Genomic DNA, 21,683 nt, shown 5'->3' with positions numbered 1-21,683 from the left:
AGACCTATAAGTCTAACAACTTGGAATAAACATCTCCTTGAGTGTTCTTCATTACTGTTTCATAAGAGGTTTGGAAAGTGGCATGATGCTGAACTTCATCTATTCATGCACTTTGGCTGATGCACTCCAGTTTAATGAGATTAGAGGTTTAATGCAGATAAAAGACTTATCGAGTCGGTACTCCCAGATTTAACACTGGGCTTTCAGTGCTGATTCACAGACAGAGAGGGTCAGTGGAGAGCTAAACGTGTCTAGATCTACAAGCATCTCTGGTTTCTTATCAAGGTGCAATTTATTTTCCTCCCTCTAATGATTCAAAATGATTGGGGGACCTCTCTTGTTGTTATCAGCTCTGGTTTTCTGCAACGTATGTACTGAGGAAATCTTCCAGCCAAATCTGGTGCGGGACATGGCCAAGGTCCTTCTGGATAATTACTGTTTCCCTGAAAACCTGGTGGGGATGCAAGATGCTATTGAACAGGCCATCAAAAGTGGGGAGATCCTGGACATCTCAGATCCCAAATTGTTGGCCAATGTCTTGACGGCTGGTGTACAAGGTGCCTTGAACGACCCAAGACTGGTGATCTCCTACGAGCCGTTGGCTCCTGTGGCTCCAAAGCAAGAAAATGAGGCTTCCTTTACTCGGGAGCAGCTCCTGGATCTTATCCAGCATGTGGTCAAGTACGAGCAGCTGGAGGGAAACGTGGGCTATCTGAGGATTGATCACATCATCGGCCAAGACGTTGTGCAGAAGATCGGGGCTTTCCTGGTGGACAAGGTGTGGAAGACTTTGATGGGGACCTCTGCCCTGGTGCTAGACCTGCGCTACAACACTGGGGGGCAGGTCTCCGGCATCCCTTTCCTCATCTCCTACCTATTCGAAGCCGGCAAGGTGCTGCACGTGGACACGGTGTACAACCGGCCCTCCAACACCACCACGGAGATATGGACCCTGCCCCAGGTGCTGGGTGAGAGGTATGGCAAGGACAAAGATGTCGTCGTGCTGATCAGCCGGCATACCACTGGGGTGGCCGAAGATGTGGCTTACATCCTCAAGCACATGCACAGAGCCATCATCGTGGGGGAGAGGACAGCTGGGGGCTCACTGGACATCCAGAAGCTGCGGATCGGTGCCTCCCATTTCTACATGACAGTGCCCGTATCACGGTCTGTGAGCCCTCTGAGCGGAGGTGGGCAGAGCTGGGAGGTCACTGGGGTGCCGCCATGTGTAGCCAGCCAGATGGAGCAGGCCCTGGAGAAGGCACTGGCCATCCTGTCAGTACGCAGGGCAGTGCCTGGCATGATCAGCCGCCTCATGGGCATACTGCAGGACTATTACACCCTAGCAGAGCGGGTGCCCGTGCTGCTGCAACACCTCTCTGCCTTCGACTACTCCTCCGTCCAGTCTGCCGAGGACCTGGCCACCAAGCTCAATGCCGAACTGCAGGCTGTGTCCGAGGACCCACGCCTCCTGCTCCGGGTCACCATGCCAGGCGAGGCTGCTACCTCACCCATGGAGGAGGAGACCCCGGTGGCTGCGGACCTGCCCGACAATGAGGAGTTGCAGCGGGCCCTGGTGGACACCGTGTTCCAGGTGTCAGTGCTGCCAGGCAATGTGGGCTACATGCGCTTTGATGAGTTCGCTGATGCCTCCGTGCTGGCTAAGCTGGGCCCCTACATTGTGCACAAGGTGTGGGAGCCCCTCCAGGCCACCGAAAACCTGATTGTGGACCTGCGCTACAACCCTGGGGGCCCATCCTCAGGCGCCGTGCCCCTGCTGCTCTCCTACTTTCAGGACCCCACCACCGGCCCTGTCCACCTCTTCACTACCTATGACAGGCGCACCAACCACACACAGGAGCACAACAGCTGGGCTGGGCTACTGGGCCAGCCCTATGGGGCCCAGCGTGGCATCTACCTGCTCACCAGCCACCGCACGGCCACTGCCGCTGAGGAATTCGCCTACCTCATGCAGTCCCTGGGCCGCGCCACTCTGATCGGCGAGATCACAGCAGGCAGCCTCTCACACACCCGCACCTTCCCTCTGCTGCAGCCAGAGGAGGACATCACCCAGGGACTCAGCATCACCGTGCCCGTCATCACCTTTGTCGACAACCATGGAGACTGCTGGCTCGGTGGTGGCGTGGTGCCGGATGCCATTGTGCTGGCTGACGAGGCGCTCGAGAAAGCCAGGGAGGTGCTGGCTTTCCACCAGGTCATGGGAGCACTTGTGGAAAGCACTGGACAGCTGTTGGAGGCTCACTATGCCATCCCAGAGGTAGCTGGGAAGGCCAGTGTCATATTAAACACCAAGCGGGCCCAAGGTGGTTACCGCTCAGCTGTGGACTTGGAGACATTGGCCTCCCAGCTCACCAACGACCTGCAGGAGGCCTCAGGGGACCACCGTCTGCACGTCTTCCACAGCCACGTGGAGCCCACCGCCGAGGAACAGTCCCCCAACAAGATCCCCACTCCAGAGGAGCTGGCCTACATCATCGATGCCCTCTTCAAGGTTGACGTGTTGCCAGGCAACCTAGGCTACCTGCGCTTCGACATGATGGCCGAGGCGGAGACAGTGAAGGCCATCGGGCCGCAGCTAGTGCGCCTGGTATGGGACAAATTGGTGGGCACTGATGCGATGATCATCGACATGAGATACAACATGGGTGGCTACTCCACCGCCGTGCCCATCTTCTGCTCCTACTTCTTTGAGCCCGAGCCCCGGCAGCACCTCTACACCATCTTTGACCGCAGCACCTCCCACAGCATTGAGGTGTGGACCCTCTCCCAGGTCACTGGCCAGAGGTATGGCTCCCTGAAGGACATCTACATCCTGACCAGCCACATGAGCGGCTCAGCAGCCGAAACCTTTGCCCGCTCCATGAAGGATCTGCACCGGGCCACAGTCATTGGTGAGCCCACCATGGGCGGCTCGCTCTCGGGGGGCATCTACCGGGTTGGCAACAGCTCCCTGTATGCCTCCATCCCCAGCCAGGTGGTGCTCAGCCCCCTCACCGGCAAAGTGTGGAGCGTGTCGGGGGTGGAGCCACACATCATCATCCAGGCGAGCGAAGCCATGGCTGCAGCCCAGCAGATTGCCGCCTTGCGCGCCAAGGTGCCTGGCATGCTGCAGACAGTGGGGAAGCTAGTGGCGGACAACTACGCCTTTGCAGACATGGGGGCCGACATGGCGACCAAGCTTACTGCCCTTGCCCCCAAGGACACTTACAAGATGGTTAACTCCGAAGAGGAGCTGGCCAAGAAGGTGGCAGCTGACCTGCAAGCCCTGTCTGGAGATGCGCACCTGAAAATAGCCCACATCCCAGAGCCCTCCAAGGGCCACATTCCGGGGATCGTGCCAATGCAGGTGAGTCTCTCACATGCTCAGCTAGGGATTCGCTACCATCTGTCACGTGGGTTCTAGGACTGTGTGCAGCGAGTTAAGGACCCTAGCTACATTCCTGGCCCATATTTCTAAACCTCCCAGGTTTCCAAGGCTCCAGCACAGAGGCGAAAGCCCAAATGGGTATAGGGCATGCAGGGCTTTGTAGGGGGACCTTACTGCTCTGGGGCTGCTGAGCTGAGCTCTCCCATGACCAGTGAACATGGAGGGGTTGCTGGGGGTGGGGGGTAGGGAGCGTACCACTGATTACATGGAAGATGTCTCATACCAGGTGACTTCTGACTTCTTCTCAGATGCTCTAGTTTTGCCACGTTGTATTAAGTTGGCCTCAGTAAGTACATTACTTGCATGACCAAGCCTGATAGCATTGATTTTTCGATCTGAGACGAAGTGGTTGCTCTAGGGGTCTTTAACAAGAGACATGTCCATGCATTTTGTAATCTACCCTTCTGCACGTATAAGATAACCTCACCCACCATCTCATTTTCTGTGACTCCCAGGACTGTAGGGAACTCCCTTATATTGACCATCCTCTCCTAACGGGTCTCCTAAGCAACATTAGAGAGCTTGGCCGCGCTTTGCCTTGGAAAAGTGGCTGGATAGATGCTAGATGACCTCAAAGAGAATTTGACTTTTAATAATCCACTTTTGCCCCCGCTGTGCGGTTTGCCTGGCAGCACTTCTGCGTCATTCTCAGCTGAGCTGCTCATACCCGTGGAGTGCTTCAACAAACCCTTTTATTTGATGTGCTGGAGGAAGCTCCCAGGAGTCACTTGTTAAAATTCCATCACAGATGGACTCAGCCCCTCCTTGGTTACAGCTGTAGCATCCCTGACCCAGACAACTTACCCCTAGGGCTCTTAATGTTGCTTTTGGAAGAGCGCCTTATTTTGCTTTTGGAGCGGACCACATGGTCGGGCATCTTCCTGAGGAAAGAGATCCCTGAGCTTCTACCCTGTGAGGTCTTTGGCTCGTACAATTTATCGTGGGGGGTGACCCTGTGCCATGCTCTCAGCCTCTGTCCCTGGGGATCACGATTGAGCATTTCCAGGGAAGGGCACTTGTCTTAGGTTTGTTTGCCCAGAGGTGCTGCCCCTTTCCTTAGCTGTGAGAAAGAATTTGTGCTAAAAACGGGAAACTAATCAATGGATTCTCCATTCCGTTGCTCACCCACCTCCCAGTGGTCCTGGGGCATGGGCATATCCCAGGCTAATGGGGAACTTTTGTGGGAGCTACTTGCTAAAATATGGGCTACACCTCACTGGTGATCTGCTGTCAGGTCTGTAAAAGCGCCATCTAGCAAGTCAATCCCCCTACCCCTGCATGTAATAGTTATTTATGAGTGTCTATTATTGCCTGGTGAACCCTGATTGTTGGAAGCAGATTCATAGGATAAAAATCTAACTTAGCACCTCATAGGTGAAATTTCAGCCCCGGTGAAGCCAGTGGGACCCCACACTCAGTAATGCTTCTGTTCAGTCCTGCTTGTCCAGGGCAGGCATTGGAAGAGGTAGGATGGCTCCTCCGTAAGAGTAGAGGGGGAGAATGGAAAGGGGTCAGTAGCCTCCAAGAGGGAACGCATATCTCAGGAGCAGAGAAGGTCTGCAGTCAGCTACGGGTGGCGAGCAGTCTGGGAGCAGACTCTCTCATGGTAGAGTACAAACCAGGAGAGGGATAAGGGCTGGATAAGGGGAGGCTGGGCTTGGGGAGTTTCCAGAGCCGAGAGCAGGAGTGGACTAAGAGCTGGAGGTGAAAGCCTCAACCTGGTGACAGGGAGAGAGCAGTAGAGGCTGGGGACACTATTGTGCGGAGCACTGGGGCAGCAAGAGGGCCCACGATGCGCCAGCAATGTAGCCTCTTCTCTCTTTCCATAGCCAACTACAGCAGCTGGCCAAGTGCCAGCAGTGAGCGGGCTCAGCCCAGAGTAGCACCATCGCCCCACAACTCAGATGGGGCCCCCGCTCCCCTCTTGACCCTCTTTGCAGGACGGACATTGGCCTCTACCTTGCTCTAGCTGCCACAAGGGGGTGCTGTCTATACATTTTTCCTGAGAACCCCAGTGCCACTGTCCAGAGAGCACATACCTCAAGGTAACGTTGAAGCTCACATTCCCAAGTGGCAGACTGTAGTAGATGAATCTTTCCCAGGGCATCTTCATTCACTGCCATAATAACCCCTCCAGCTCACTGCCTACATCCTTCCTAAAACGAAAGGCACCAACCTTCAGAGCCAGCCAGTCCCTCAAAAGTGGGGTTTGCTTTAGCTTGACCCTGATAATAAAGCAGAAGAAAGTGATGGTGTGCGGGCGGAAGAAGGGGAAGGATGCAGGTGACATGCATGTAGCCCTGGTGTGGCCACCCCATTGAAACAGCTGCTAAACCAGCATTTAGCGAGTGAAGAGATCTCCTCTGTGACAGCGGCAAGGTCAGTGCTAGCTGGAGTTCCCTGGTGCAGAAATGCTAGTTGCCCCAGTCAGGTTTCCCAGGGGCTAGCATTATGTAGGCGTTTGCTGTTCAGAACATAGCCCACACTTTTGCTGTGAAGCAGGGTTCCATATGCTCACAGATGCCTGCTCAGCAACCCCGGCTCCAACTCCCCAGGCTTATCCTCTCAGCTGATTCTCTTGTCTCTTTCCCCCCCCAAACCACAAAGTCTCCAAGGACTTTTCCCTTTGCGTACTGAGACGTCCATGTGAATGAACACCCAGGCCCTGTAAGTTGCATGGGGCTGGGGCAGAAAGGACATGCTGCCCAATTTTTCCACACGTGATGCACTAAGTTCAGATGACAAGGATCACAGATGGGGCCCTTTCCTCCAAGCTCCCATTAACCCCCTACATTTGGGGTTTAATTTACTGAGTCTCCAGCTGAGAATAGGGCCCCTAGTAGCCTCCTCACTGCACATCTCTAGTAAGCAGGATTCATTTTAAACAGCAACTGTCCTTGCATCTCAAATCTTCCCTTTCCTAGGTAAATATTACATATGCACAGTCTCTAACCCCAGGGGTGCTTTCTGGGGTATTGTCAGTATTTGGGGAGGAACGAGGGGGTTTACGGACAGTTCAGTGTGAGTGGGGAAGGGAAGCTTATGTCTTTTTGCTTGGCTACACTAATGAATAAAGGCATAGCACTTTGCTTAAAGGGACAGTGTCAGGACAGGGGTAAAAAAATCAATACCTATTGTATTACCAGCAGATGAAAGAATTTAACTGTGGGCCCAGTTCTCATCTGGTGTATACAAGTGTAACCCCATTAAAGTCAATGGAACTGTGCCAGTTTACACCATCTTAGAATCTGGCTCCTATACAAACCTAATGGACTCTTTGCTGTTTATTTCCTTTTCACATTTCGCTCGGGCTGGACCACGGCAACGCATTGACCCAGATCTCCAGAGCTCTCTTCCAACCCTAATCTTCTATGATTCTATGTCCCTTGCTTTTGCCTCTCTCTGATCCTCACACACTAGCGCAATGCAGTTACATGTAGGATTCACAACAACGCAGCCAGAGCCATTTTTTAAAAAAGTAAAAACACCACACACAGTCTGTTTAAAAGTGCCTGTTCATTTTTGGGTTTTGTAAAACTGATTTTGAACGAAATCCTAAATTTGGCTGCCTACAGTGTACTTGCAAGCTTTCCTTTCTATGATAATATGCCACTGTATTTGTCTGGAAATAAAAATGTTGCAAACTAACTCCAGCCAGAATATTAATTTACAGGACACCTGTTCAAATAGCTCTGTAGCAGTGGGCCAGCTAGTGTGTTTGTGCACCACTGCTCCCTGCTGGGTGGAATTAGAACAGCCCAGTTGTGTGTTTGTCTTGATGCTCTGGCTGGTAGAGTGCTGTGATTACATGAGAACCTCAGTTCTCATTTTAAAAAGAAGTAAGTTTCTAGCCTTGCTGGTTGCAGAGAAGACATGACCTGAATGTAATTCTCATGGTTTAAAAACCACATGCAAGAGAAAAAGAACCCAAAATATATTTTTTTAAAATCTGATGATTTTTAAGCCATCAGGATTTCAAGGCCATATGGCCCATCATTTTTGGATGCCTGGAACTGGCAATGCTGTTTGTTTATAGTACGGAAGTACCTAGAGGCTCTGAGATCAGAGGCCCATTGTGCTAGGTGTTGCACAAACACATAGTAAGAGACATTCCCTGCCCCAAAGACAAGAAAAGAGTGGGAGAGGAAACTGAGGCAGGGAGCAAGGAAGTGATATGCCCAAGGCCATAGAGATGATCAGTGGCAGAGCCAGGAATTAAACCCTACTCTTTGAAGGCCAGGCCGACATCTTAGTCCTGCATCAAGCCACACCATCTCATTCACGTAGCATTACTAATGTGTGCTCAGTGTTTACAGCACAGGGCCCACAGACCCTATCCTGTTAGTTAACAGCAATTCTTCTGTCACTCAGGTGGCATGGGCCTGGTTTGTTGGCACGGGAAAAATCTCCATTCTAATCCCCACTGCTTGCAGTGTTCTTCTTATTAAGGCCCAGAGTGCTTATATGTAACAATTCAACCTTTTTAATTTAACCATGCTGTCATGAATTTCCCATTGTGTAAGAGGAAATAACTCACTACTGTCAACCACCCATGTTTAAAAAACAAAGCACGCATCAGGCCACTCCAAATCATGAGATTTAGAAAGAAAGGAAAGAAAAAAAGCTTTTTATTTGCCTTCCAGCTTTTGAACCATTGGGATACCCATATTTTCCAGCTTTTCACTGCAACCATCAAGGCCAGGTGGAGATACTCTCCTGTTCACATGACTCCAGGAGCTGGGGCTTTAAGGCAAACACCAATTAAACACAAGACTAACAATAAAGTCAGGAGGGCTGGCGACACTTCTAACAAGTGTGGCGCTCCGAAATGGGCACAGATTGGGTACAAGCATGTTCAATGAGCGGGTAAGAAGCTAGATCATAAACCACATAAGTGTGAACAAATACAGAGCTTATTTTTAACCAACATGCTTAGGGGCAGTGGGTCATCCCTGATATAGAGCAAGGCCCCACTCTCAGCTCACTCTTACTTCTCCCAGATAACTTGTTTGCAGTCCAAAGTACTCACAGTAACATTCCCCTACCTAGCATCCAATTTACAGAGTCTCGAAATATCCAGTTTCCTCTAGCCCTTCCCCCCGGCTAAGGGATTCCACAGCCTCCTTTCCCAGGGCTATGATATAGCTCAAGCCAGCTTCCCCAGCAGTCATATTCCAGCCCCACTTCATAGAGTTTCCCTTCCAGCAAGTCAACTAACAGCTAGGTTTTGATCCTGGTCAGGTGATACCTCTCTAATTACCACCTGGTCCCATTCACTAGCTGGTCCTCTCCTCCCTTAAACACCTATTCCTTAAAGGGGCCATGTCATGGAACAGGGTGGGCTGGCCCAGAGCTCCCCCTTACTCTCTAATGGGACCAGAACATTGTGAAGGTATATTCCAGGGATCTGTGCTTACGGTTGAAGTCTTATTTGTAGGTTAATTCTTACTGAGAAGAAACACATCTGTAGATGGGGTTTTTTCTGACCTCTCCATTGCAAGGAGGGGTTCAGCATTTCTGCACCAGACCAAAGCAGCATCAGAACAATGCAATGAATGCTGGCTTTTTTCTTTAAACCCTGGGAAGATCAAGTTGCATGGCCATCACAGGCGTGAGTGACAAGGTCAGCAGAGTTGAACTGATATGTCTGCAGCCCAGACAGCGGGGTTGTTTTCCAGAGGGCACAGAGAGAAAGAGGGGCAGGAAGGGAATCCACTAGGCAGCTCTTGCGTTTAGGTCAGTAGCTGGTACCAGCAGGGACTCGGGATCAACAGTCAAAGTTTTGGCTTTGCAAAAGGCACTGGGATGGTGGCAGCAAATAGCTTCAGGAGCAAAGAGGAAGAAAAGCCCTGGGCCTCCAAGTAGCACTGCCTAATGGGCTAGCACTCAGGAGACCTGGTTCATTTCCTACCTTGGGTGAGTTACTTCCCCTCCCTGTATCCCAGTTTTAACATGGGAATAATGATACTCCTTTGTGATGCAGGTGGAGATATACTGCTGGGAAGGGGGCATTTGTACTTGCAGAGGCAAAATCACGATCAATAATGTACATTTACCTTAAACTGTTGGGCTGCATTCAGTCTGGGCAGGCTTTTCTTATCACTGCCATAGCTCAGTGTCCCATCAGCATTTATAAAGGGAGCCTCTCAGCTCTCCGGTAGGGTGGGGACGTTTAATAGGGGGAATAAGGGATTTGCCCAAGGTCACATGGACACTGTGGCAGAGCTGGGATGTGCATCTAGGGACCAAGGACGTTGATCCGTTCTCAGAGACGTGCAGGCAAAGCACTGAAGTCTGACTGGAGGAGCAGGCTGTGGCCCCACTATAGACAGGGGTTACAGGGACTAGAGCCCTGCCCCCAAACCCGACAGGACCCTACAACAAGTGTCGAGTCTGGGCTGTGCCGGGTGGGAAAACAACTGGATCCTGTTGGACCTGACTCAGATCAGCTGTCCTCCTCCTGCCTGTGGGGTTGTTGTGCTGGCCTCTGCATGCCCCGCTCCTGCCAGCCATTGCCACCTAGTTGTGCTGCGAGCGTGCCGAGGAGTGCTCTAAAATTAGGCCCAAGCAGACCTCACCCATGGACACAGTTCTTCTACTCGTTGGCTACACCTTGTCTTTCATTATTTGTTTTCTATGTTTGCCCTGGAACATCCAGATGAACAAAATAAAGTTAATCACTGCCCTGCATGTGAGATTCCAGACACATGTCCCACATATAAGCATCTTAGCACAAGGGCACCACATGATATTCCTGACACATGTACCATGTATAGGAATCTTAGTACATGGCCACCACATGACATTCCTGACACATGGCCACCACATGACATTCCTGACACATGGCCAACATAGCCTCTTAAAACAAGTCTCCCACATGACATTCCTAACACATGCCCACCACATGACATTTTTAACACAAGATTCCTAACATATGCCCAGCATGGGCTAAACCTGACACATGTGATTCCTCTCCAATCTTATGCCAAGAGTGCAGTGCCAGATAATGATTTTTTTTTTTTGCAACTCTTTCAGATCCCTTCCCCAGAAGTATTTGAAGATCTGATTAAATTTTCTTTCCGCACCAACGTATTTGAAAACAACATTGGCTACCTGAGATTCGATATGTTTGGAGACTGCGATCTTCTAACCCAGGTGTCTGAGCTGCTGGTAGAGCATGTGTGGAAGAAGATCGTTCACACAGATGCATTAATCATAGACATGAGGTAAATTCTGGACAGAAATTCACCACATATTCTGTTTAAGTATCATTTTATTTGAAACAGTGAACTCACAGATTCCAAGGCCACATGGGACCATTGTAAAAAGAAAAGGAGTACCTGTGGCACCTTCAAGACTAACCAATTTATTTGAGCATAAGCTTTCTTGAGCTACAGCTCACCTCATCGGACCATTGTGATCATCTAGTCCGATCTCCTGTGTAACACAGGCCAGAGAATTTCCCCAAACTATTTCGTAGAGCAGAGCTTTTAAAAAAAACATCAGATCTTGATTTAAAAGTTGCCAGTGATGGAGAATCCACCATGACTCTTGCTACATTGTTCCAATGGTTAATTACTCTCCTTGTTAAAAATGTACACCTTAGTTCCAGTCTGAATTTTCTTCAGAACTAGATTTATGTGGTTCACTGTCATGCCATGTCAGCTAATACTGGGGATGAAATGAAGAAAAGGAAAATTCAGGGTGAATATCCAAGGAAAATTTCCTAACAGTGAGATCTATTAGCATATGGAATGATGTCTCAAGGGAAATTGTTCCATCACTTGGGACATAGAAAACTAGATCGGAAAACTAGGAAATATACCATAGGACAGCATTTTTCAAAGTTCGGGTCGCGACCCAGTACTGGGTCACGGCATGTCAGGCACTGGTTGCTCTGGTCAGCACCGCCGACCAGGATGTTAATAGTCCCGTTGGCAGTGCTGCCCAGCTAAGGCAGGCTAGCGCCTACGTGCTCCGACACCGCGCTGCGCCCTGGAAGCGGCCAGCAGCTGGTCCGGCTTCTAGGCAGTAGGGCCATGGGGCTCTGCGTGCTGCCACTTCCCCGAGCACCGGCTCTGCACTCCCACTGAGAGCTGGTGCCTGCGGGCGAGAGCCGCACAGAGCCGTTTGCATGCTTCCGCCTAGGAGCCAGACCTGCTGCTGGCCATGTCAGGCGCAACGTGGTCCGCAGTGCCAGGACAGGCAGGAAGCCTGCCTCTGTACCCCAGCTGCGCCGCTGACTGGGAGCCACCCGAGGTAAATCCGTGCCCCAATCCCTGACCCAGCCCTGAGCCCCCTCCCCCCCCAAACCTGGAGCCCCCTCCTGCACCCCAACTCCCTCATCCCAGACCCCACCCCAGAGCCTGCACCCCCAGCTCAGAGCCCTGACCCCCTCCCACACCCTAACCCCCTGCCTCAGCCCTGAGCCCCCCAAAGCCGGAGCCCCTCCTGCATCCCAAACCGCTCATCTTCGGCCCCACCCCAGAGCCTGCACCTCCAGCCCTGACCCCCTCCTGCACCCCAACCCCCTGCTCCAGATCAGAGCCCCCTCCCACACCCTGAACCTCTCATTCCCAGCCCCACCCCACAGCCCTCACCCCTGCATCCCAACCCTCTGCCCTAGCCCTCAGCCCTTCCCACACCCCTAAACCCCTCATCCCCAGCTCCACTGGATTGCAGGCATCAACAATTATCTTCAACTGGGTCCCCAGAAAAAAAGTTTGAAAAGCACTGCCATAGGAAACCACCCTGAACTGACACAGCACTGGGACCTCCCAGCTGTTTTCCATCTCTGATCTCTATACAAGCACTGACTGTATATGCCTTTGTTTACCTGCGTGTGTTGGTTAATGATATATTTTATTATAGGTGATGGTCAAGCGATTCACTAGTAGAACAATAGATGCTACTGTGGGCTGCACTAAGTTACACCAGGGGATCAGTGCAGATTGGTCCAAGAGTGAGGAGCACGGAGGTGGCCCACCCACCCCCCATTAGCCCTCTGAAGCCCAGTTGCAGCAAGGCACTTAATCACATGCCTAACTTTAAACAACAACTTTACTGAGCCGCCCAATGTATGAAAAATGGTACATATTCTTAAGGGTGAGTTGCTGCTGCTCTTTGTCTTAGCAACCATCTACAGAGGTGCAAATAGTTCACTTTTACACAGCACTCCCCTCGGTGGTTTTCTTGCCTCAGCCCAGAGCTACCGTATATGAGGCCGCAACACAACTGGCAAATATTTACCTAAAAAATAAACCCAGTGTCAGAAACGGTTTCAAACGCTCAAGAAACGCACACATCAATTACAGTCAGGAGTCTCGCCGTATTCGGCATTTTGCTTAAAGCCTCAGCTTCTGGAGTCTGGTGGTTCTATGAGAATCATCTCCACTTTCATTTTTTAAAAAGTAGATTTCTAGCCCTCGTGGGCGCAGCGAGAAGCTGGAAAAGGAGACACAAGCACACGTCAGGGCACAGAATCCAATACAAAGGACCCAATGTTTATTATGGTTTTAAAATCTTGTAACTTTTCAGCCAATCTCGCGTTTCTTTGAGGGGCCCAATGTCTGATTTGTGAATGCTGGGGACTGGCAATCACATTGTTATCTAGGTCTGGCCCCCATCCCTGTGCTATCTGAGCCCCTCACCATCTTTAATGGATTTATCCCCGCAACGCAGAGTTGTTGTCACCATAGTGCAGACAAGGAACTGAGGCATGGAGAGACTAAGGCCCAGATCCTCAAAGGCCTCACTCCTTTTGATTGGGACCTAAGTGACTCGCCTCCCATCATACAGGAAGTCTGCGGTCAAGCAGGGACTTGCACCCAGGTCTTGAAAGTCGTAGACTAGCGCTCTAACCATTGGACCATCCAGGCTGGATTTTCCACCGCAGCTCATATTCCTAGAAGCAGGACACATGTACGGTTAGACACACAAGGCAGGGGAGATGATATCTTTTATTGCACCAACCTCTGCTGATGAGAGCTGAGTAGCTCAAAAGCTTGTCTCTCTCACCACCACAGGCTGGCCCAATGAAAGCTATCACCTCCTCCGCCTTGTCTCTCGGATATCCTGGACTAACACGGCTACACCACCACTGCGTATAGACAGTTAGTTAGTGCTGCTGTATTATTATTATTGTCTTGTCAAAACACTCATCATCCCAGAGCTCTCAACAATGGGCTAGAAAATTTGCAGCGTCCCCCCCCCCCCCTGGATTTTCACAGACAGGAGGCATTTGACATTTTCTGCTCCTTCCATGTCCTGTAGACTCAATCAACTCAACACCATGTGAAATCCGCACTGCAGGGCAGGCAGCTGCTCTGTCATCTCACTGCCTGGCTTCAGGATGGCTTTGAAGCTTTGTCTCTCTCTTCCCCAGCCAGCTGCTCTAGATTTGCATTCTGGGGACTCTCCTTAATAGCATCCTGGTGAGAAACGTTTGTCATCCTCCTTACCCGAAGAAAGTGACCCAAAGATTCAGATAGTCAAAGATCGGAAGGGAAACGGCCAGGGATCTTTGGCTGAATTAAAGTGGTCTTGGATTGATGGCATATGAAAAATAATCACTTTAATTTACAAAGAGGCGTTCCTACACCAAAGGGCTTTACAAACTGGTTTCAAGGATTACTTCCCCTCTCTCTGAAAGGGGCGCTGCCTGTGGGGGGAAAGCTTGTAACTGTTTAACAACACTCAGCAATGCTACGGGGCAGTTTAAGACAGGAAGTGAAGAAGATTCTCCTGCAATTGTAGGGGGGAGTTTAGGCAGGCAGAACATAATTGCATGTGATAGACTGGAACCAGGGATGTTAGTGAAGAGGTTCCACTCACTGCTGGTGCACCTCCGTGAGGCTAAGTGTGGGATTAGCTCTCACCCCCTCCTGTCAGTTGCTCATGCTGCGGCCCTTCTCTCGCTCTGTGTGACTCAGGGTGCTCTCTCTTCATGACTCAGCCCTCTGGCCAGGTCACTCTAGTGTCCCCCCCACTTGTGGGGTAACAAAGTCACACCAGACAAGCTGTCTCAGGTGGTCTTTTGTTCCATGTTGCCAGGTCCTGTGCCACTTTCCCAGTGGCTGGTAGGGGAACCCAGGCCCACCCGCTACTCCGGGTTCCAGCCCTATGACTTGCAATCCAGATCTGCTCAATCTCTGTTGCAGTAGCTGTTTTTCTGGGCTCCTTCCTACCCCATTCTTCTCTCTCCTGGCCTATCTCTGGGTTTACCACCAGAGATTCCTCTGCTTCCCGTGGCTACTTCACCCCTCTCAGCTGCTTGTCAAGTTCCCCAGTCCAGGGAAAGACCAGCACTTACTCTCCCCCTGGATCTTCTCTTTGTCCCTGGCCAGATCTCTTTCCCTCTAGGGAGTTTCAGAGTAGCAGCCGTGTTAGTCTGTATTCGCAAAAAGAAAAGGAGTACTTGTGGCACCTTAGAGACTAACCAATTTATTTGAGCATAAGTATCCGATGAAGTGAGCTGTAGCTCACGAAAGCTTATGCTTAAATAAATTGGTTTGTCTCTAAGGTGCCACAAGTACTCCTCCTCTAGGGAGTGACTGCAGACCTCCTCCCTGCTCTCACTTCCTGGCTTTACACTCCTAGCCCTGCTCCCACCCCAGCTGGGCTTCACCTGTCATTAATGCTTAGCAATCCCTGATTCCCTTCCAGGTGCAATGTCTAAGGTTAACTGGCCCATCCTGGCCCACATTAACCCACTCAGGGCTTGTGTGGGGTAGACATCCCGTCACTCACCCTTCCTGCAAAGGGACCAGAGGACACCAGTTCTCGCTGACAGCACGTTTTGAGGTTTCAACTTTGTCTGGGTTCCATACTGGAACAAAACCAAACCTATCTGCCTTAAAGCAGAGCTGGGTCTAAATGCCTCAGAGTGGGCAGTCGGGCATCGGCACATGGGGAAGTCCAGGTTCAAATCCCAGCTCTGCCTGATGCAGGGCACAATTTTTCATTCCCAGATCATGCTGATTCCAACAGAGCAGATACTTGAATCTGGGTTTCCTATACCCCCAGGGCAGCACGCTACCCACCCCCCTAGAGAGTGTGAGAGATTCCCTCGCTCCCCAGCCTGACAGTCTTCAGCAAAACTGAAACATCTCGGTTCCAACATTTCATTCTGTCAGAAGTGGTCTGACCCGCCCAGCCTCACCCTGGCCAGCACCTCTAGTAGTACGGCTCTGCGCTCAGGATGGCTCTACACCTACTGACGAGGAAAATGGCATGTGCTGAATTACCAATATCCCTTGCTGGAGCCACAATGCTCTTTAGTGTGAGTTCCTCAGCCCAGCCCAGCCTAGCCTGATATAGAGCAAAATTCCGCTCTCTGTTACACTGGTGTAAATCTGGAGTACCTGCATCAGAGTCAGCAGAGTTATTCTCAATTTACACCGTTGTAACAGAGAGCAGAATTTGGCCCATGATTCCCCTTCCAAGCCCTTTCTCATTTCCTTGTGGGGTGGGGGGGAAAGAGGGGGAGCTCATCTCCTGCCCCCAGTTGGCAGTGAGCTCATAATGACAGTCCTGCAGGAAAGGGACCGTGACTGGAGCCCAGTGTGGTTCAATGGAGTTCATGGTGCATGGCAAATGGAAAGCTAAGAGTCCGGGCTTATCCGTTCACATCCGTTAACCATGCATTGCCTCCTGCACCCCATTCAGAACCCTCCAGCACTCTGCACACCCCTCATTACAGTGACAACTGCAGCAGCTTGGGCTGTGACAGGTACAGCTGGATCCCTGCGATGTACTGGCAGCAGAGCCTCGCTCTACTCTTCCCCAGCATTTTTCATCCCTAGATCTCCACATGCGTTACAAAGGAGATCGGAATCATTATCCCCATGTTACAGATGGGAAAACTGAGGCACAGAGTGACAGAAAGTGACTTGCCCAGGGTCACCCAGCAGGCCAGTGGCAGAGCCAGAACTAGAACGCAGGTCTCCTCTGAATCCCAGTCTAGTGCTCTGTCTACTAGCATGCAGGAGAACTGTGTCTCAGGCTGATTTGGCTATCACTGACTCCAGCGTGAGTCCACTGTGGCCATTCCCACATTGCGTAGGAAGCTGGGCTGATTTCCCTCTCTATGATGGAATGACCCCCCTGGATTCTACTAACCCCTCCCTGGGCTGGAGAGCCTTTTTTGCATTGGGGTTTGGCTGGATTGCACTAAATATCAGTTACCGCCAGACCCTACTACAAGGTCTGTGCCTTCCCCCGGATGTTAAATTACAGCCCGGGAACACCTTGCCCTCACTAGCTGGGGAGCAAGGGCTAAACATTTCCAATACAGTGCACCAGACAATGTTCTGATTGAAAGGGGAAAATAAATTAGCTCATTCTCCTCCTCTACACCAGCATGTTGAAATCGGCCCTGGGATGCAGGGCAAAGGGGAAATACTTGTAGCAGCCTCTTGTGACATCTCTGCAGCACATTACATTAATGTGTGTATACGTCTGCTGTGCATGCCGTCAGATATACAGATTAGAGATGCTCTGGACTGTCCACTCGGGGGCGCTTTACACCACAGCACATATGGCATTTATTTATAGGAGAGAAATGGCTGGTGTCATTAATGGGGACATGTTTAAAAGGAATGGTGTGTCTTTGCAGCAGAAGCTCCATCTGGGGTGATACATCTATGATTTATATCTTGAGCTGCTGATGTAGAATTAAAAGGGAGACTCTTAGTTTAAGAATCGTGGGCCAAAATTCTCAGCCTTGCATGCCCTAAGTTAGGCACCTGCATGAATATTTAGATACCCAAATACGCCGGCTGATTCGATGTGGTGCTGAACACTCACAGCTCCGATTGGCTTTCATGGGTAGGGCAGGGGCTGAAAATCAGGCCCCTTATTCTGGTGCCTATAAATGGAATCCAGCACTAGATTTACACAGCAAAGTTTGAATGGATTGGCTCATTTTTAAAGGCCTTTGCTTCTGCTAGTAAGAGCCTTAGGTTAATAAACCCGGAGAACTATAAGAATGTCATGTCCCCATTGACGCCGCTTGTTTACTCTGTGCATTTTGGGGCCGGGGGGTGACCCAGGAAAATAAACCTAATGAGTTTCACTTCTTGTTTCTGGTCAGGTTCCCTTGCAGATTCTCAAGGGCCAGCACAGTTCTGCAACGTTAGGGGTGCAAATACTGCAGGGCAGAATGCACTATGTAAATGGAAGCCATGACGTCTAGGCCATATTACTGGAGGTGTGCAAGCAGTTGCACTCGCTGCCACAGCACCCCCTGCCATCAGGTCAAGGTACTGCAGGGGTCCTCACCTCTAGCACACCTGTTGCTCACCTTCTGCAGTTTCCACAGTATGCATCCGATGAAGTGAGCTGTAGCTCACGAAAGCTCATGCTCAAATAAATTGGTTAGTCTCTCAGGTGCCACAAGTACTCCTTTTCTTTTTGCGAATACAGACTAACACGGCTGCTACTCTGAAACCTGTCACCTCTTTGAGCGTTTCTGTCCACAGCTTAGCCCTCTGGCTCAGTCACCTGTAGTCCAGTTCCTTCTGGGGCAACAGAGAGTCCAAACATCCCAACAAAAGACCCTTTCACCCTCTGGAGCTACTCCTCAAAACACCTTTCCTGAGCTCTGTCCTCAGCCCCATTCCAGGTACAAAAATCCTGGTAGAGGAACTCAGACCCACCTTCTGCCCTTGGTGCCAACCAAGCTAGGTCTGCTCCTTCAGATATGCTGCTGCTTCCATGGGCCACATCCTACCTCCTAGCCCCTTACACTGCTTCCCCGCAACCTGTGGTTCACACAGTCTCTCTTCTGGCTCGCAGCCCTCTCCACCTTTTCCCTGGGTCTTCTCAGCTCCATGGTTCTCCCCTAGAACCCAGGACTGCCCCACTGCCTTTGCCAGGGCCCACCACAGGGACTAGGTCCATCCCTGCAACCCTCTTCAGCTTATCTTCACCATGTCCTTCCCAGAGAGGGGAAACACCCTGCCTCTTCTGTCCTGGCTCTCCTTCTACTGATTGGGTTCTCGCTCTCTTTGCAGTGAGCCTTTACCCGGTCACAGCTGCCTCACTAATGGTAATTAAGCCACTAGATCAGGCTCAGCTTGGGGGTAGCTTAAAGGACCAGCCAGCCAGTGACAAGGCACTACAAAGCAGACGCTTGTGGGAGGGAGATGGGCAGGGCAGGGCAGGGCAGTTGTACTATTTGCCACAAGCTTTCAGTTATGTCCTTACATGCTTCGGATGAGGGAGTTTTTTTTGTTTGCTTTTAAAAAGGTACAATATTGGAGGCCCCACTTCCTCCATAGCAGCCCTGTGCTCCTATTTCTTCGATGAAGGGCACCCAGTTCTCCTGGACAAAGTCTACAACCGACCCAATGACACGATAAGTGAGATCTGGACCCAGCCGCAGCTCACAGGTGAGTTATCAATTGCTCTTTGTGAGAGCTTTTCCTTTCAGGTGACGACAAGTACTCTCGACCTATTTCCCACACCCATGGAATGCTGGTTTCCTAGCAATCCATCAGAGACAACGTTCCCCTACCACTAATGGCCAAGCCTGTATGGAGAATGGAAAAGTAATGAGCAGAGGAAAATGATATACTCCAAATGTCTGAGCTCCCTGAATACTGATCTTAATGTTAAGGGGGGAAATTGCAGACAGTGCTGGCGCAAGGTGCTGCATTGTCGGCCATAATTAGACATGGTGAGTGCTCTGGAGCAGCGTGAATTAGTGACCTGTTTGAGCATGCTGCAAACCCCCAGAACGGACAGAATCCCATTGACTTCAGCGGGAGTTGGATCCAGCCCTACGTATCCGCTATGATGACTGGGGATATCTTCTGGGAGGAGTTCATTTGTTGGTGGCACGGGTTGTTTTTAAAATGAATTCTCTAAGAGAAGCTTCGAGCATGAGGCGGCCCCCTTGCTGATCGCTCAGAGCTGGCTATCTAATAAGCTCCCAGGATTGTCACTCTGTGTGTGGGTCATGCTGACGTCTAGAATGTCTGTACGGTCCACGTGAAGCAGCTACAAGCACTGCCAAGTGCTTTTTGTTCAGAACATCGCCAGGTTCCATCATCACTGGGTTTGGCGACCGTTCCCGACCAAGTTGCATGTTCTCTGCTTTTTCTTTACACTTAATAAATTTGAGGCATGCCACAGCCTGGGCTGTCGCCTAATCATTAACTATAACACCATGGGCACCTATGACAGACAGATACTTAAAGAAGCTTTAAAAGCTTTAAAAAGACTGGATTTTTAAAGGAGCTTAGGATCAGATTTCCAAGTGCTCAGCTCCCTTTGCGACACCTAGAGCTTAGCACCCAACCAGCACTCAGTGTGCTGAACTATTTTGAAAATCTGGCACCAAGAGGAAAATCTACTGCTCCCATCTGATTATGTAAGGGACACAGCCAAGTCAGTTCAGATCCCAATTCGAGATTTTCTATAAAAGGGTTTGGCAAAACCTCTGATCAATGGAAATGTTGTGCCTTTTTTTTATTGTGTTTGAGCTCCACAGAAAGCCCTGTGAATGTAAAACATGTCCCCCTTTCCCCCATCCCCATTTTCAACTCAAGCACCCTCGCAGTCTTGTTACTGCAGGAGAGCCCCAGAGGGAAACTGACTCTGCACCACAAGTGAAACTGACTGGCCTTGCTTACCATGTGTCATCTGAGGGCAAAAAGCAAATTCATACCCTTCAAGCTAGGGAGTGAGTGAGGGTTTCAAAATTCTTTCAGGGGCTATAATGCAAGGTGGGATGGGAAAGCCCTTTAATTGTGCCTTGGCAATTTTTTGAAAGTGAAACTTTGTAAGGACACTTGCTCTTGCCTCTCACAGGTGAGCGGTACGGCTCGCAGAAGGGCTTGATCATCCTCACCAGTGCTATGACGGCTGGGGCAGCCGAGGAGTTTGTGTATATCATGAGGAGGCTGGGCAGAGCTTTCATCATCGGAGAAGTGACCAGCGGCGGCTGTCACCCACCTCAGACATATCATGTGGGTGATACCGGCCTCTACATCACCATCCCCACCTCCAGATCCGTGACCTCTGCTGATGGCACCTCCTGGGAGGGCGCAGGGGTGGCTCCGCACCTGGAGGTGCCAAGCGAGACAGCTCTCATCCAAGCAAAGGAAATGCTCAATGCACACCTGCACAGCTCCCAGTAAACTGGCTGGTGCAGCGAGCTCCCTGCCAGAGGGATCTAGGTGGCGCTTTTCAAAGGCGCTTAAGGGGGTTAGGTGCCCAAATCCCATTGATTTCCTAACTCCCTTCAGCCCCTTTGAAAATCGCAGCCAAGGGTCACCGGGGGCATGACGCACCCCTCTATGGTGGTGTTTCTGTCCTCGTGACACACGCACAAAGTCCATCGTGTCTGCTTTGGAAAATAACGTGTATGTTCCCCCTCCTGTGTCCTGAAGAGGAGTGAAAAATAGATGCAAGGGCCCAATTCCCAGCTGAGTTCATCTCCCGCCTGGCTCCTTGTTCACGTGTTCCAGAAGGACCCTTCTCCACCAGCCCCGGCACAGCCTCCCTGTATTTCTGGAGTTGCATTCCTAGTACTCACTCCCCCAGCTCACAGAGAGATGGGTGGGGAGTGAGCAGGGAAAAGGCAGTGGTGTGACTCTGCCCCCAATGTGCCAGCTGGCATAGCTAAACCAGCAGGTCAGGGTAGGAAGAAAGTAACCACCTTCTGGTCAAAGCCAAGAGCAGATTGCGCCCAGCCCAGGAGCAAGGGGGAAAGCGGTGAAGAACCTACCTTGCCAAGACACAATTCCCTCGCTGGGCTCATCTTGGGCTGGTGCAGTTACATGCTTCTCTTGGCACGGAGTCAGTTAAGGGACAAGCGAGCCCATAGCACCCAAGTATGGTAATTGACATGAGCCCCAATCAACTCAATACATCTCTGAACTTCAGGAACCCTCTGATCTAGTAGTTTGTCTGCCTGTGTAGGGATTTATACATACCCTCCGCTCACTGCGATCTGGGTCTGAACTCTGTTGCTCAATCCCATCTCCACTAAATACCTGTTTGAAGGCCCTGAAGGAAGTAGATGAGCTAGCGTAGGCACCCAGGTTTGGAAACTGGTCTTCAGAAGCTGAGTTAAACGTCGCCTTTCTGCAGTATGTAGTGGTTACACGTTGGGTTTGTTGAAACTCAGCGTGCAGATTTAAAAAGAAAAAAAATGCTGTGTTTTAAACACCGAATCACAAAGAATATATTAAAAGATTGACCTGGAAAGAGTTTTAACCATCAAATA

General features: G+C 50.8%; 1 protein-coding gene across 1 annotated transcript; it reads left to right on the top strand.

The window, feature by feature from the left end:
• The first annotated feature begins 319 nt into the window (after positions 1-319).
• RBP3 (retinol binding protein 3) lies at positions 320-20,592 on the top strand. The gene is made up of 4 exons (XM_073354890.1): positions 320-3,367; positions 10,484-10,674; positions 18,698-18,840; positions 20,264-20,592. Exons 1-4 carry the CDS (start codon positions 320-322, stop codon positions 20,590-20,592), a joined length of 3,711 nt encoding a protein of 1,236 aa, XP_073210991.1.
• The last annotated feature ends 1,091 nt before the right edge of the window (positions 20,593-21,683 follow it).

Source organism: Lepidochelys kempii, chromosome 7 (genome assembly GCF_965140285.1).
Source record: "Lepidochelys kempii isolate rLepKem1 chromosome 7, rLepKem1.hap1, whole genome shotgun sequence".
NCBI lineage: Eukaryota > Metazoa > Chordata > Testudines > Cheloniidae > Lepidochelys > Lepidochelys kempii.
Note: the sequence above shows the minus strand (reverse complement) of the source record. Positions and strands in the feature narration are given on the sequence as shown.

Bases quoted from the DNA above. Each gene is read 5' to 3' on its own strand.
- RBP3 (XM_073354890.1), top strand. From the start codon at position 320: ATGATTGGGGGACCTCTCTTGTTGTTATCAGCTCTGGTTTTCTGCAAC. The intron at 10,675-18,697 runs GTAAATTCTGGA...GCTTTTAAAAAG, and splicing joins GCATTAATCATAGACATGAG to GTACAATATTGGAGGCCCCA. The intron at 18,841-20,263 runs GTGAGTTATCAA...TGCCTCTCACAG, and splicing joins GACCCAGCCGCAGCTCACAG to GTGAGCGGTACGGCTCGCAG.